Source organism: Mastigoproctus giganteus, chromosome 4, assembly GCF_048544385.1.
Source record: "Mastigoproctus giganteus isolate SK-2022 chromosome 4, ASM4854438v1, whole genome shotgun sequence".
In the NCBI taxonomy this organism is placed as follows: domain Eukaryota; kingdom Metazoa; phylum Arthropoda; class Arachnida; order Uropygi; family Thelyphonidae; genus Mastigoproctus; species Mastigoproctus giganteus.
Genome location: NC_143578.1, coordinates 221522579 through 221536091, shown reverse-complemented (window position 1 = coordinate 221536091; position 13513 = coordinate 221522579). Strand labels below are relative to the sequence as shown.

Sequence of the window (13513 nt, the reverse complement as noted above, 5' to 3'; positions counted from 1 at the left end):
AAAACAATAAATCCACACAAGAAACCAATAAATCCACAAAAGTCTGACTAGTGTGTGAGTGACCATCCCACACACTAGTCACAAGAGGAAAGATACCATCAGCATTTAGCTTACTTACTCCCTACAAAACCTTAAGGCCGACTGGGGTAGCCGGGTGGGTAAAGTGCCCTGCCTGGCAACCCATAGTTTGCGGGTTCGATTCCTGCCTCGGGCTTGGATAAAAGTACTGCAAAAACTTTGGGAGGTGGTGCATTATGGCCACAGAAACCTATGCTCCAACAACTACCAAAAAAAAAAAAAAAAAAAACCTCAAACACCTCAGCCAGATCCCCCCCCCCCTTTCAGGTGCCTAGTTAACAGACACTGCAATTCACAGAACTAATGCCTTTCTTAGTAAGGGCACCCTTTTGTTCCCCTCAAAAATCCTGCTACTCCTCTCTGCAACCATTCCAACAGATTTACATCCTTTCTAAAATGAGGCCTCCAGACCAGAACACAGTACTCATGATGCAACCCAACCGTTGTCCTAAAATATAGGATAATCACATCCTTATTCCCACTGGCAAAATTCCTGTATATCATTGACATAACCCCATGAGTTGTCCCAGCAGCCTGTCTGCATTGCTCATAGAAGTTCATATCAGATTGCAGAACTATCCCTTGGTCACTTTTGTTTTCTACCACCTTGAGTGTGGTACTCACAGTTAATATGTTAATTTGGAATTTTTTTGCTATCTATATGCTATAACTTTCCTTTGTTTAATGTTTCAGTTGCAAATCCAAGTTACTTCATAATTTATATAAACCATGAAGTTTATATACGGTAATATATTGTATGTTACTTTATGTAAACTACAGTTGCCATTTCTCAGTCCATCTGGATAATTTTTCTAGGTCTTGTTGCAGTAGCTTACCTTGATTACTGTCATTATCCACTCTGCCTACCTTTTTGTTATCTGCAAACTTCCTTTCACATTAAACTTGAAAATACTTTCATTAATAAATATAGGAAGGAGCAGCAGTGCGTAGCACACGCTTCTTGATTAGACCGGGGTGCGAGCCCATCACTACCAAATACGGAGGATGCGGAAAGGTCAGGGAACGACTACCGCATATCCCCGGAGCAATATGGCCTTGCTAATGCTCCTAAAAACGAAAATAACAAACAAACAATAAATATAGAAAAAAACAGCAGGCTCCTCACTAAACCTTGGAGTACTCCAAAAATAGTAGTCCAAGAGCAGTGCCCATTGATAACCACTCCCACTCAACTATCCCTTTATCTATAGCAGTAACTCACTCTTAATGCAACACTGCTCCATTCCCTCACATGGAACAGTGTCAAAAGCCTTTCCAAAATGCATGTGTATGATATCAAAAATATTTTTTCCATCTAGTTCATTTGTTACTACATCATAGTATCCAATAAAATTTACCAGCCAGATCCCTCCTTAACAAATCTATGCAGAGCCATCTAGACAGGAATAACTATATTCCTGTCTTGATGGCCCTACATTTACTTCTTTAAGCAATGACTGTAATTTTTCCTGGAACAGAAGCCAAGCTAATTAGTCTGCAATTACTCATCCCACCCCTTGATCTCATTTTGTAAATTGGAAACATACTTGCACATCTCCAGTCCATAGGGATCTCCCCTGAATCTAACAATTCTCTCATTATTATGGCTAAAGGTTTGCTTACCTCTTTTGCCACCTCCCATCCATCTCATGTGCCTTATTTACATTTAGCTTCAACAGTTTCACCTTAACTTTCCTTTTAGTTATCACAACGTCATTTAACTCCCTGTTAGAATTTGAACACTTTTGGCATTCCCATCCCTAAAGAATTCCATGTATCCAGTTTCTCAGAAATCTAAACAGGATGTCAACAATGAAACCATTCATATCTAATGGACTAATGTGATCAACCCCTTCCTTCTGGTGTTTACATAAGTAAAGATGTCTTTGCTGCTTTTTTTTGCATTCTTCCAGAGACTTCTCATAATATGCCTTAGCTTGCCTAACATCTTTTGCTACTAGACTCCATACTAGTTTATATATATTAGGCTACAACCAATTCACAAAAGAGGTTATATTTAAAATTTTATAAAAAGTCCAAATTAAATATAGTGATGCATTTAAATGTTTTTTTTTTCTTTTTAAATGACTAGAAATGTGCAATGCATCCAAGAATTCGTGAAGATTTGATAAGAAAGGTTGAAGATGACATTATACTAACAAGGAAACGAAAAGCATGGGATTTGGAGTGGCAGTCTTTATCTTGGAAAAAGCTCTATGACAGGTATTAAATTTATTTTAGCATATATTTATCATTAAAACAAAAAAATGCAAAAAGGTTTTCCAACTATGTAGCTCTAAGTATATATCTTAATATTTTCCTATTAAAAGAAAATATGTATGTTAATTAAATTTAAAACTCTGGGTGTATGAAGTGTGAACCTTGTAAAATGTATCTATCCTCCTAGGGTCATACTTGGTCACTATTAGGATGGACACTATGGTCACAATTTTATAGATAATATTTAATATTTTTGGTGTTTTTTTTTTTGGTTTTTTTTTTTGTTTTTTTTTTTTTTTTTTGGATTCACTATTTTGTGACTTACTATAACAATTGTAAGAAATTAGTTATTAATAAACATTTTAAACAATGTATTGTCTAAAGGACATATATGTAGGATTTAGGACTGAAAAGCCTTAGACTGTGTCATGTAAGTTAGTGCATTAGCATCATTTCTATACACAGTAAACCAACCCAAGTTGTGCATTGTTATCATTACATAACACTTGATAAATTGCTAGAAATTATAGAAATCTTATAATACCGTGAGTATTAGACTAAAATATGGAATAGCAAGTGCTTAAAAAAAAAATAAATAACACTTGATATTGCAGATTCCTTCATGATTGCCTAGCTCATTATACCTTGAATAATAGCATTAGCATTAGCATTAGTAGAGGCATATGATGCAAGAAAGCAAGCTTATTCAGCATCAGCCAAAAAAAAAAAAAAACACACCACTCCCGTTTCACCCCTCCGTTCGTTCGAAATACCTGTCCAGCTGAGCCTTAAATTTATTTAGGCTATCAACTTCAACAATAAGTGATGGAAGTCGGTTCCACCAACCAACCACCCGCTGGCCAAAGGCAAATTTCCGCACATCATCCGACATCCGTCCTTCCTCAATTTGAATTTATGCCCTCTGAGGTGATTATTCTGAGCAAGATGAAGAATCCCATTGGCACTGAGCATGCTCAAACCATTCAAAGCGTTATACACCTCTATCAGATCACCTCGCCAATGAATAGTAATACTTCTCCAGCAGAAAACACTATTGTTACTTATTCTCGGTGGGCACCACCACCCATATGGCTATTTCAAGGCTATCTGGCCTCTCATCAATGAGTGGGTAGGTACTTACCCACTGATGGTATGACAGCTGATAACCCAGTTGTAAATTAATTTCACAATATGAGATGTGAAATCATATTGTGATGGGTATTAAATCATATTGTTTAAGTTTTAGGGCTAAAAAGCCACAGACTGCAGGAAGTTTGCTGTCATATAGATTAGTGCATTAGCATCATTTCTATACACCGTAAACCAACTGAAGGTGTGGTGAGGTCATTTACATCGTTGGTTTACTGTGCATGGAAATTATGCTAATGCACTGACTTATATGGTGTTTAAAAGGACTTGTTTAATTGATTCTGTGGTGGTGATGTCCCCAGTTGTAACAAAGATGGTAACAGAATCTGACAGAAGAAAACTGTCTTTTTAATGTCAAAAAAAAAAAAGTTAACAGAAATTTAGCAAAAACCTTTATATTTTACTCTTACCTTCTTATCTTCACTTAGTGGTGTGTGAAATGAGATGTTACTGTTGCGTGTGAATTTAATGGATCCAAAGCAGCAGTACTATATTGTACCTTGGGGTGAACAGAGGATGCCAATTACCTCATTAAATTCAAAGAAATTCCTTATAACATCCCATGTTTGTTGTCACCAGAACATTTTTGGGTTAGTAGTGCTGCATGCAGTTGGAATTAGTAAGTAAATGAAGTCTTCTTTTATTGATCCATTAGAATTTTTGCAAATAAAATTATAAATTACTCTGATGTTACAAATTATTTGTGAATTTTATACTTTGGAATGGACATACAGCCACTCCCTGGCTTACGTAATACTCTATTTACAGAAATTCGACTTTACGTAAGTTTTTGCTCGCCAGTGCAAACTTAAAAAATTTGTGGAAACATATTTTGCATCTCGTAGGAATAAATGGAGGTATCGTGAAAATATCGTAATGTGAACCCAATAACACACTATTTTTTTTTTTTTGGTAAATCGTTCCAAGACCTTGGAAGTTGAAATTTTCACTATATAACTAAGTTATATATCTCTCTAAAAGATAATTTTTATAATGGAAAATTGCATTATACTTTCATCATTATCATATGTTCCGTTATAAGAATCAGTTTTGAATGCCTTTGTGATATTTTTCTAAAACACGTTTCTAGAGGTCACGACCATAAAACAATAAAAAGAATTTGCACTTTCCAGTTTATTGGGCTTTTCTGTTAGCACAATCTATTATAAACAATAGATTTGCAAATGTATGCAAAGGAGATGTGCAAATGTATCTCCAATTCACAAAGGGCGATTGAAGGGTGACACGAGTAATTACCCGTGTAATTCTGTTTGTTTGTTAGTTTGTTATTTGGTTTTTAGGAGCATTAGCAACTAAGGCCATATTCGGGTGATATGGCCAACTAAGGTGATATGCGGTAGTCATTCCCTGACCTTTCCGCATCCTCCTGTCTAGTTCTGCCTTGAATCTATTTAAGCTATCGACTTCTACAACGACAGATGGAAGTTTGTCCCAGTAATCAACCACACACTGGCTAAGGCAAACTTCGGCACATCTATCCTACAACTGTCTTTCCTCAATTTGAATTTATGCCCTCTCAGGCAATTATACTGAGCAAGAGGAAGAATCCCATCAGCATTGAGCATGCTCAAACCATTCAGTGCTTTATACACCTCAATCAGATCACCTCGCAGGTGCCTAGTCTCCAGACACTGTAATTTGCAGAACTTAAGCTATTATAGGTAAGAGCAATCCTTTTTTCCATTCACTAACTTTGTTGCACTTCCTATACTCGTCCCAGTAGCTCTATGTCCTTCTTAAAATGAGGTGTCCGGACCTGTATACAATACTCAAGGTGTGGTCCAACCATTGCCTTATACAAGGGAATAATCAATTCCTTATCCCTGCTAGAAAAATTCCTGTATATCATTGACAAGACACCATGAGCTACTCTTGCCACTGTATGCACTGCTCAGGAAACTTCATATCTGCCTGCACAATAACCTACAGTTCCTTTTCATTCTCTACCACTGTCAGTGTAGTACCACACAGTTGATATGTTATTCTGGGGTTACTGCTTCCCATATGCAGTACTTTACATTTGTCAATGTTAAACTTCAGTTGCCACCTCAGCCTAAAAGATGAGCAGCCCATCTGCTCAACTTTTCTAGATCCTGTTGCAGCAGTGTACTGTCATTAGTGTCATTAACAACCTTGCCAACCTTCACATGTATACCAATGCTAGAAGTATAGTAAATAAATTTGATGAATTTGAAGTGTTGGTCAAGACATCAAAGGCGGATATTGTTGGGATAGCAGAGACGTGGTGTCACACACATATAAGGAATGCTGAATTGGAATTTTGGGAATATAATGTGTACAGAAAGGATAGACAGGATAGAAAGGGAGGAGGTGTTATGCTGTTAATTAAGAAAAACATAAAATCAAAAGAAGTGCATCCAGTTGATATAGATGGACAGTGCACTGTTGAATCAGTTTGGTGTGACATAAGCACTGTGAATATAGGCCTAATGACTTGAATGAGTACAATGAACAATTGTACAGAGAAACAGAGTGGGCTAGTAAATCAGAATGTCTTATAATCGGGGATTTTCACTTCCCAGATATTGACTGGAACCTTTTTGTTGGTCACTCACACACTAGTCAAAGTTTTGTGGATTTATTGGATGATTGTTTTCTGCAGCAGCAGCATGTTCGAGAGGCAACCAGAGAAAGTAATACTCTTGATCTGGTTATCAGCAGTGATCATTCGTGTATTAAGAATTTGCAGATAAAGGAACCACTAGGTGGCAGTGATCACAGTGTACTGATGTGGGATTTACTTAAAGATTTAATTACCATCATGGGTAAAGGAAAGGGTTTTTGCTTCCGTAAGGGTGAGTACAGTGGTCTCCGACAGTTTTTTTTAAATTCTGTACAGTGGGATCAACTGACGATGTTACCAACAGTAAATTCTAAGTGGGAAGCATTCAAGGAATTAATCGTGGAAGCTACTAAAAGTTTCATACCTATTAAGAAATATTGTTCAAGGTTTAGGCCAAAATGGTTATCTAATGAACTAATGAGACTGGTAACAGAGAAGAAAAATGCATGGGATGCATATAAATTATCAAGCGACTCAGAAGCCTATGGCAGATATAAGCTAGTCTGTAATCAGGTCGCAAAGGAGGTTAGGCAGGCAAAGGCTGCCTAACCTCCTTTGACTGTTGATGATCCTGCTCAGATAGCAAACAAACTGAATGAGTATTTTGCATCTACATTCACACATGAGGAATTATTAAGGTTTGAAAATGGCAGAAGGTTATCAAATTGTAGCAGGATACTTAATGATTTTATAATAACTGAGAGCAAAGTGGAGAAGAAATTGTTGAAGTTAAACATAAGAAAAGCACCTGGGGTGGATGGGATCTATCCAGTTATATTAAAGGAGACGGCAAAGCAACTAAGCAAACCCTTAGCCTTAATTATGAGAGCATCATTGGACTCAGGGGAGGTTCCCACAGACTGGAGATGTGCAAATGTATCCCCAATTCATAAAGGGGGGATCGAAGGGTGACACGAGTAATTACAGACCAGTTAGTTTAACTTCTGTTCCGGGTAAAATAATGGAGTCACTGGTTAAAGATGCATTGCAGGATCATCTAGACAAGACTGCATCAATAACACAGACACAGCATGGGTTTGTTGAGGGAAAGTCTTGTCTGACAAATTTGATAGGATATTAAGATGTGGTTACAAAGGAACTAGATGCAAAAAATAATTTTGATATCATATATTTGGATTTCAGGAAAGCTTTTGACACTGTTGCGCATGGAAGACTATTGCACAAATTGGAGCAGAATGGTATTAAGGGTAATTTGCTACAGTGGATAAAAGGATGGTTGAGTCAGAGAAGACAGAGGGTGGTAATTAATGGGTGCTGCTCTTCGTGGACTAATGTTATTAGTAGAGTCCCGCAGGTTTCAGTGTTGGGTCCTCTGTTGTTTTGTATATTTATCAATGATATTGATGAAGGTGTATCAGTCTTAGTGTTGAAGTTTGCAGATGATACACAGGTTAGCAGGGTTGTTAATGGCAGTGCTACTGCAACAGGATCTAGATAATTTGGGCAGATGGGCTAAGAAGTGGCAACTGAAGTTTAACCTTGACAAATGCAAAGTACTGCATATGGGTAGCAGTAACTCCAGAGTAACATACGAACTGCACGGTATTACACTCAGGTTCTTTTTCTTTCTTCACTATCCTGAGTGTAGTGCACGGTACTACACTCAGGATAGTGAAGAAAGAAAAAGAACCTAGGGGTAATTGTGCGGTCAGATATGAAATTTTCACTGCAATGCAGACAGGCGGCCAGAGCAGCTCATGAATCTTGTCAATGACAGGACTTTTGCTAGCAGGGATAAGGAGGTGATTATCCACATGTTTAAGGCAATCGTCAGGCTACAACTTGAACTGCATACAGGTCTGGAGGCCTCTTTTTAGGAAGGATGTAAAGCTGCTGGAATGAGTACAGAGAAGGGCAATGATATTGGTGAATGGAATAAAGGGTTGAACTTACCAGGAAAGGCTTAAGTTCTGTAAATTGCAGTTTCTGGAGACTAGGCCCTGTGAGGTGATCTGCTTGAAATTAATAAGGCTTTAAATGGTTTAAGCAAGCTCAATGCTGATGGGAATTTTTCCTCATGCTCAGATTACACACTTAAGGGGACATAAATTCAAATTCAAGAAAGAATGTGCAGAAATAATTTGCCTTTAGCCAGTGGGCGATTTATTGCTGGAACAGACTTCCATCTCTCATTGTGGAAGTAGATAGCTTAAATAGCCGACCGGGCCAGCCGGGTAGGTAAAGTGCCTGCCTACCAACCCAAAGGTCGCGGGTTCGAATCCCGCCTCGGGCTTGGGTCAAAGTACTGCAAAAACCTTGGGAGGTGCATTATGGCCACAGAAGCCGATGCGCCAACAACTACCAAATAAAAAAAAAATTTTTAAAAAAAATAGCTTAAATAAATTCAAAGAAGGTTTTTTTTTTTTTTTTGAATGATACTGTAGAAGCTTGCTTTCTTTAATCATAAAAAAAAAGGTAAACTGCAGCCGTTATCCACTGCAGGATGGAAACCTGATCAATTAATTTTGAGGGAAATACACCATAATCTGCCATGATGGTCCATTGCTGGTCAACAGATCGACTTTAGTATTTAGAAGTCAGGGGCTTGAACACCCAGTCTACTCAAACAGCATGTGCTAATGCACTCCCATTCCCGACCACTTGGCAATTGAAGCCGTCCTTGACTCATATGCCTCTGCTAATGGTAATGCTAAGTCTGCTGTTTTTCTTTGCATCCTTTCCCCAAGATTTCTTGTAATCTGTCTTTGCCTAATCTCCTTTGTGACTTGATTACAGACTGTCTTATATCTACCATAGGCTTCTGTGTCACCTGTTGATTTCTATGCATCCCATGAATTTTTCTTCTCTGCCACGAGTCTCATTAGTTCATCTGACATCCATTTAGGCCTAAATCTTGAACAGTATTTCTTAGTTAGAACAAAAAGTCTAGTTGCTTCCTTGAATGCTTCCCATTTTGAATTTGCTGTTGGTAACATCAGCAGTTGTTTCATTTCTACTGTATAGAATTTAAATACTGTCTGAGACCACTGTAGTCACTTTTACAAAAGCAAAAACCTTTCCCTTTACCCCTGATGATAGTTACATCTTTGAGTAACTCCCACATCAGTACACTGCTTGTTTGTTGTTTTTTGGTTTTTAGGAGCATTAGCAACTAAGGCCATATTGCTCCGGGGATATGCGGTGGTCATTCTCTGACCTTTTCGCATCCTCCGTATTCGGTGGTCACAGGCTCGAACTCCGGTCTAATCAAGAAGCGTGTGCTCCTGCCCACCTGGCTATGGAGGCGCCATGTGATCACTGCCATCTAGTGGTTCTTTTATCTGCAGATATTTAATGCATAAATAAGTTTGCCTCTTGAAGGTGCTGCTGTAGAAACACTGTTTCTCTGTACAAATGTTCATTGTCCTCGTCAGTCATTAGGCCAATAACACACTTTAACATCGTTTTTCCTTTCCCAGTGTTTATGCCACAGCAGACTAATTTAACTTTGCACTGTCCACCCATGTCAACTGGATGCACTTCCTTAGATTCTATAGGTTTCTTAACTAACAGCATAACTCTTCCTCCCTTCCTATCCTGTCTCTCCTTTCTGTTCACGTACTCCCCAAATTCCAATTTTGCATTCCTTATATCTGTATAACACCACGTCTCGGATATCACAACAATATCCGCCTTTGACGTCTTGGCCAGCACTTCAAATTCAGTGTACATGCAGGTATACACAGCCCGTGTATTTACTTGTTCCATGATGACTCCCAGCATTTCTTGAAATTCCCAACACCTTGATTTCCAGGCTGCTAGGCTGCTGCTCATTCCAACAGAAGTAGTATAAGAATCACTTTCACCTCTGCCTGTGGCTACTGTTAAACCATTACTCTGTGAATTCCCCCCCCCAAGCTAGCAGTTTTCCGACCAACCTAACACTGCCTTGATAGCATCAGCAAATATCGTTGCACCCTTTCTATTTAAGTGTATCCCATACATGTAGAAGCAGTCCATACTCTCAAAAAGCACGTGCCATTCTGAGAAAAATTCTATCACATGAGCCTTGTGCAATCTCTCCAGGGCTGAATTGATTGACAAAGATGTTATCATATAACATACTCCCTCCTACTGTGTCTGTGCCGAATTGCAGACACTTTCAAATTTAACCAGAACTCACGACTTTTTTCAACATTAACCTGTGCTTATTAAGTAATTATTGATTTTAGTTAAGTAATTATTAATTATTTATTTATTGATTGTATTAGAGATTCAGCTTATAACATTTCCTGTTAAAATATATTTTTTTTTTGATTTCTGTTATTACTCTGTTATTGTTAACAATATATGTATTCTTCTCAATTTAATAAATATATTAATTCTAATTAAAATATTTCTTTATAGTATTTCTAGACAGGCATTGGATTTTCCAAGCAAGGAATTGTGGGCCATGAATTGTCCATGCGATGAATTGTGGTGGTAATTTCCGACGATCGATTGTGGGCAATTAACTTACCAGATATGGAAGAAGACAGGGAGTTGTTATTAATGGACACTGCTCACTGTGGACCAATGGTATCAGTGGAGTTCCCCCAGGATTCAGTGGTCAGCCCATTATCGTTTTCTGTATTTATTAAGGATATTGATCAAAGTTTGCATCATCTGCAAATGTTGATGAAGTTTTCAGACAATGCAATGGGTGGTTAATGACATTAATGATGGTATGCTACTGCTACAAGATATAGAAAAATTAGGCAGTTGGACTGAGAAATGTCAACTGAGGTTTAACATTGACAAATGCAAAGTATTGCATATAAGTAGCAGTAATCCCAGATTAACATACTAACTGTGTGATACTACACTCAAGGTGGCAGACAATGAAAAGAAGTAGTGGTAATTGTACAGTCATATATGAAGTCCTCTGTGCAGTGCAGACAGGCTGCCAGGACAGTGCAGACAGGATTTTGTCAATGATATACAGAAATTTTGCTAACAGGGATAAGGTGGTGATTATTCCATTTTATAAGGCAATGGCCAGACTGCACCTTGAATAGTGCATAGAAGTCTGGAGGTATCATTTTAGGAAGGATATAGAGCTGCTAGAGTGGGTACAGAGAAGGGTAACGAGGTTGGTGACAGGAAAAAAGGGGTGCTCTTACTAAGAAAGGCTTCAGTTCTGCAAATTGCAGCATGTGAAAATGAGACACCTGCAAGGTGACCTGATTGATATGTTTAAGACTGAATGGTTTAAGCAAGTTCAATGCTGATGGGATTCTTCCTCTTGCTCAGATCATGCACATGAGGGGACATAAATTCAAATTGAGGAAGGACGATTGCAGAATAGATGTGTTCAAGTTTATCTTTAGGCATCAGGTTGCTACAACAAATACCAGTCTGATGTCGTGGAAGTGAATAGACTGAATAAATTCAAGGACAAACTAGACAAACTGTTGGAGAGGATAGATAAGTGAAATGGGAAGGGGTTTTTTTTTTTTTTGGCTGATGTATAAGCCTGGTTTCTTGCATTATTTACTGCTACTAATACTAAATTTCATGCAACATTTCAGGATTTTGAAGAACACTCCAAAAATATTTTACTTGTTTCAGGATTTATCAGTTTGAATTCATTGACATGCAGATTTGCAACTAAAATTTTCCATGATCTTAGAAGCACTTACATATGTGAGCAATTATTTTTACGGATGAAATTTGTAAAATCAAAATTTCCATGATGACTACTCTCATCGCTACTTATGCATATTTGTCTTCAACTTTACAACAGATATCTATTTCTTTCTTTGCTTCCAGAATTCAGCCACACCTTCTCAATTAAAGTGCAGTGTTGAGATTTTTGAGTAATTCAAGTGCAGGTTTCATTTTTTTTTTTATTTATTTATAAGCTGAATACATTTTAGCACTCTTAAACTATAGTACAAAAAAACAAAGTCATATTTATTTATACTATTTTTGTTATTATTGTGCTTTCATATACCTTACAGCAATATCCTGCTCATATAATTCAGTTGTTATTAGCGTTAACATTAGCATTAGCATTAGTAGAGGCATATGATGCAGGAAAGCAAGCTTATGCAGCATCAGCCAAAAAAAAAAAAAAAAAAAACCCTTCCCATTTCACACATCCATTCGCTCCAAAAGTTTATCCAGTTCTTTCTTGACTTATTTAAGCTATCAACAACAACAGATGGAAGTTTGTTTCAGCAATCAACTACAGACTGACTAAAGGCAAATCCCTGCATCTTTTCTGCAATAGTCTTTCTTCAATTTGAGTTTCTCTCCACAGTTTTGTAATCTGAGCAAGAAGAAGATACTCAAATATCTTCTTCTTGCTCTTCCTGATCTTGGCTACAGCAGACACATTACTGCACAACAAGTATTAACTAATTAATAAAGTAAAGAAAAATATGATATAAACTATCCCTTTAGTATTAGCATTGGCATACAATGCAAGAAAGCAAGCTTTTGCATCATCGGCCAAAAGAAAAAAAGAAAAAAAACCCCCATTTCTCCCCTCCATTCGTTCCAAATGCCTGTCCAGTTCAGCCTTAAATTTATTTAGGCTATCAACTTCCACAACAAAATATGGAAGTCTGTTCCACCAATTAACCACCCGCTGGCTAAAGGCAAATTTCCACACATCTATTCTGCAACTGTCTTTCCTCAGTTTGAATCTATGCCCCCCCTCAGGTTCTTAACCTGAGCAAGAGGACGAATCCCATCAGCATTCAGCTTGCTAAACCCATTCAAGGCCTTATGCACCTCAATCAGATCACCTCACAGGTGCTTACTCTCCAGGTGCTGCAATTTGCAGAAATTAAGCCTTTCTTGGTAAGAGCACCCCTTTGTTCCCCATCACCAATTTTGTTGCCGCCTTTGTACTTGTTCTAGAAACTGCAAATCCTTCCTAAAATGAGGCTTCCAGACCTGTACACAGTACTCTAGGTGTGGCCTGATCATTGCCTTGTACAACGGGATAATCGTCTCCCTGTTCCTGCTAGCAAAATTCCTATATATCACTGACAAGACTCCATGACCTGCCCTGGCAGCCCATCTACACTGCTCATCAAAATTCATATTTGACTGCACAATTCCCCCCATATATTTTTCACTTTCCACTTCCTTGAGTGTAGTGTCACACAGTTGGTACGTTTCTCTTGGGTTATTGCTACCCATATGCAGCACTTTGCTTTTGTCAATGTTAAGCTTCAGTTCCCACTTCTCAGCCCATTTGCCCAACTTGTTCAGATCCAGTTTGAGTAGAATACTGTCTTTACTGTCATTAACAACCCTGCCAATGTTTGTATCATCTGCAAACTTGGACATTAATCCTGATATACCTTCATCAATATCATTGATGAATACACAAAACAACAATGGGCCCAGCACTGAACCCTAGGGGAACTCCACTAATAGTGTTTGTCCAAGAAGAGCAGTGTCCATTGATTACCACTCTCTGTCGTCTCCCACTCAACCATCCCT

General features: G+C 38.0%; 1 protein-coding gene across 1 annotated transcript in view; it reads left to right on the top strand.

Moving 5' to 3' along the window:
• Nucleotides 1–13513, top strand: part of LOC150087426 (cilia- and flagella-associated protein 44) — a 577933-nt gene that overhangs the window by 329073 nt on the left and 235347 nt on the right. The window contains exon 19 of the mRNA XM_090372063.1: nucleotides 2171–2301. Coding sequence (XP_090228189.1) covers nucleotides 2171–2301 — 131 coding nt within the window. The remainder of the gene's footprint in view (nucleotides 1–2170; nucleotides 2302–13513) is intronic.